At 36.8% G+C, this 2846-nt stretch overlaps 1 protein-coding gene across 1 annotated transcript; it reads right to left on the bottom strand.

Moving 5' to 3' along the window:
• On the bottom strand, positions 1-1013 carry LOC113340092 (wall-associated receptor kinase 2-like). Its single transcript, XM_026585313.1, has 3 exons — positions 587-1013; positions 349-501; positions 1-262 (listed from the first exon to the last, which is right to left on the bottom strand). The coding sequence occupies exons 1-3, from the start codon at positions 1011-1013 to the stop codon at positions 39-41; spliced, it is 804 nt and encodes a 267-aa protein (XP_026441098.1). The 3' UTR covers positions 1-38.
• Between the last annotated feature and the right edge of the window lie 1833 nt (positions 1014-2846).

The raw sequence follows: 2846 nt of genomic DNA, 5'->3' as shown, positions 1-2846 counted from the left end.
AAAACAAAATTATAATTTTTTATTAAAACTTTAAAAAATTATTTTTTATTAGTCGATTTCCAACAAGTTTTAGGTCTTATGGAGAAAATATTTCCGTTGAAATCTACACCAACTTCATTCGCGGATAGTTTTTGTTTTAGCAGCAATCCACCATTTTGCTCGAAATATATCTTTCTGTGTTCCATTAGGTTCCGTTTATGTATGATCAAATATAAACAACAACTACCAATCAGAAGAAATGCAAGTAACCCCAAACCAACACCTGCATCAACATAATCATTCCTATTTAAGTTATCAAAGACACAAAAAAATAATATAAAGATTAAAGGGTGGTGGGTGGATACGTACCCAAAGTTACTCCTAATATTGGAAATTCATGTTTCACACAACCACTCCCATCTTTTCTTCCATAGCCAGAAATGCCGTCCGGGCAAGAACAACTGTAACTCCCTATTGTATTTGTGCAGAGATTGCTCTTTCCATCCTCGCACTCATTAATGTCTATTAAAATGATAATTTAAAAGCTAAGTTAAGAAACAGTTTTGCTGGAATTAATCTAAGAAAAGAAAAGTGTTAGTTTACGTACCCTTGCATCCAGGTTTGAGATAAGGGTTTCCTTCGTAACCTTCATGACAAACACAGCGATATCCAGGATTTTTTATAGGATCCACACAAGAAGTATTGACATGGCACTGATAAGTTGACGAATTCTTTTGTGCTTCTATACAAGTCTCCGTACCTATCGCCATTACCACTGATAAAACTTCTTTACCTTTTCTATGCATATCCACAAGATCCAATGCACTAAATTTGAAGCTCTCTGTCTCAGCCGTAAAGGTGTAACTGCAAGGATTGAATGGCCAAACCTCGTTTAGGTTGCTAGTTACATTCCCATACGTACCATATACACCCTTTGGAATTGGTGTTGAACAACAGCCACTGCCAGTACAAGAACCTTCTATCACTTTGTTCCTTGTATCACATTGTGAATGACACGTCCCTGTATAATTCATTCTAGTACCATATAATTGCATCAACGCTAAACCTGTTGTATTACACCCTACCAGGGCCGGCCCTGAGATTTTGCTGCCCCAAAGTGGCAGTAATAGTGTTGCCCCATTTCACAATACATAAAACATACATAGCCTTAATCATAAATCTACAACGTTAAGATAATCATTTCCAATCTATCCAAGTTCTAGAGTTTAATAAGAAATCCTAAAATTCAAAGTGAAAGTAGGCATATGGTAACAGCCATAACATATTTTATGATATCAAGATCAAGCGATAGTGACGAAATGCATAAGACTACATCTCATGTTCTGATAATGCTACTCTTTAGCTATACTTTTGGTGCTTTATTTTTGGTATATCTCATGTTTCTTATCAGTGAGGCACTCGATACCTTTGGATTGATTCAATGCAGCGATCCATACCCATTTGGTCTTAGATCCTATCTGGCATGGAAGTCTATCAGAGCCGCCTTTTCTCAACACCCTTAAATGAGGCTGTACATTCCATTTGGTGCGACTACGTTGAACTTTGGAAGCTTACTAAGTTATTTTAAATGAAGTTCTTCAGGAAATAAATAGAGTAAGGTTTGTCCATCTTTCTTTCTCCTCTTTTTGACCCCGTCAACTCCACTCCATTTAAAGGGCGCTGGAAACAGCGTAGGGAAGGAACAGGAAAGAAGGCAAGGGAAGGAACAGGAAAAAAGGCAAGGAAGTTTTCTATAGAGTGCGATAGAAAAAAACATTTCTGAGTATGAAACTTGTTATTTTTAGCAATGAGCCAGTAAACTAACTAAGTACTTACAATATGCCCCTAACTCTATTAGGATTATATCCTTTTATTGTTTGTAATTACTATTTAAACCTCAGTTTTCTTCTTTCAACTCAAACCACCCCTAGACAAAAACTAAATTTGTTTCCCGTGTTCCGCTGCCCTAAGTCTACCTTCGTTGACTTCGCCTCAGGGCCGGCACTGCACCCTACAGCAAACACTCTATTTTTTGTTTGGGAGACCATAAACGGGGTCTCATGTGCAGAAACATTGAGAGTGCTGCTAGCATAAGACTTCCGGTAACATTTTTCTATGAGTGTGGTTTTTATGCGGATTTCGGTGTCTGATATGCCAAATATTTCGACGTCTAAATTGAATGCCGATGTATACAAGTCCAAGGGCTTTGGGGATCATAAGAAGTATTACACACAACATTGTAGCCAAAACCATAAATAGTTGAGTCAAGAGAACAACCTTCACCGATGCCGAAAGGATATGGAATGCTAACGTTCCCACATTTAGGTTGGCAACCTGGCTTTGTCTGAACCAACAATGCAGCAGCTGATGATGACGATGATACAAAAAATAACCAACTGATAATCAAAGTTTTGATTACAGCCATTATGTGCTGCGTAATATTTTGTGTTTTGGGATGAATTCCCATATATATTTTTTCCAGTTATAAAAGTGTCGGCTATTCAAGTTGGTACACATTCTATATTAGTTGAATAATGATACCGTACCATTATATTAACATATGTGCAGAGGAGACATCTTACCATGTTCTAGAATATATATTAAGAAACTTAATAGACTTTGTCTCGGCTAATAAGAATCTTACAACTTCGATTGCTTAAGTTTTTTTTTTTTTTGATGAGAAGTGAAAGATTTATTAAAAAGAGGAAAATATACAAAAGTCTACAAAAGGTAGACAAAACAAAGAAAGGAAGCAAAACAAGAAGAACTAGAGACTCAGTCGAACACTGTCTCCCAGTTATAAACAGAGTTTGAAAAATTCAGATGAACCCTGTTTCCAGCAGCACTAGCCCAGGACAGCACAAGAG

The sequence above is a fragment of the Papaver somniferum genome, unplaced genomic scaffold (assembly GCF_003573695.1).
Source record: "Papaver somniferum cultivar HN1 unplaced genomic scaffold, ASM357369v1 unplaced-scaffold_21, whole genome shotgun sequence".
Taxonomy (NCBI): Eukaryota; Viridiplantae; Streptophyta; class Magnoliopsida; order Ranunculales; family Papaveraceae; genus Papaver; species Papaver somniferum.
This window is presented reverse-complemented; position numbering and strand designations above follow the sequence as displayed.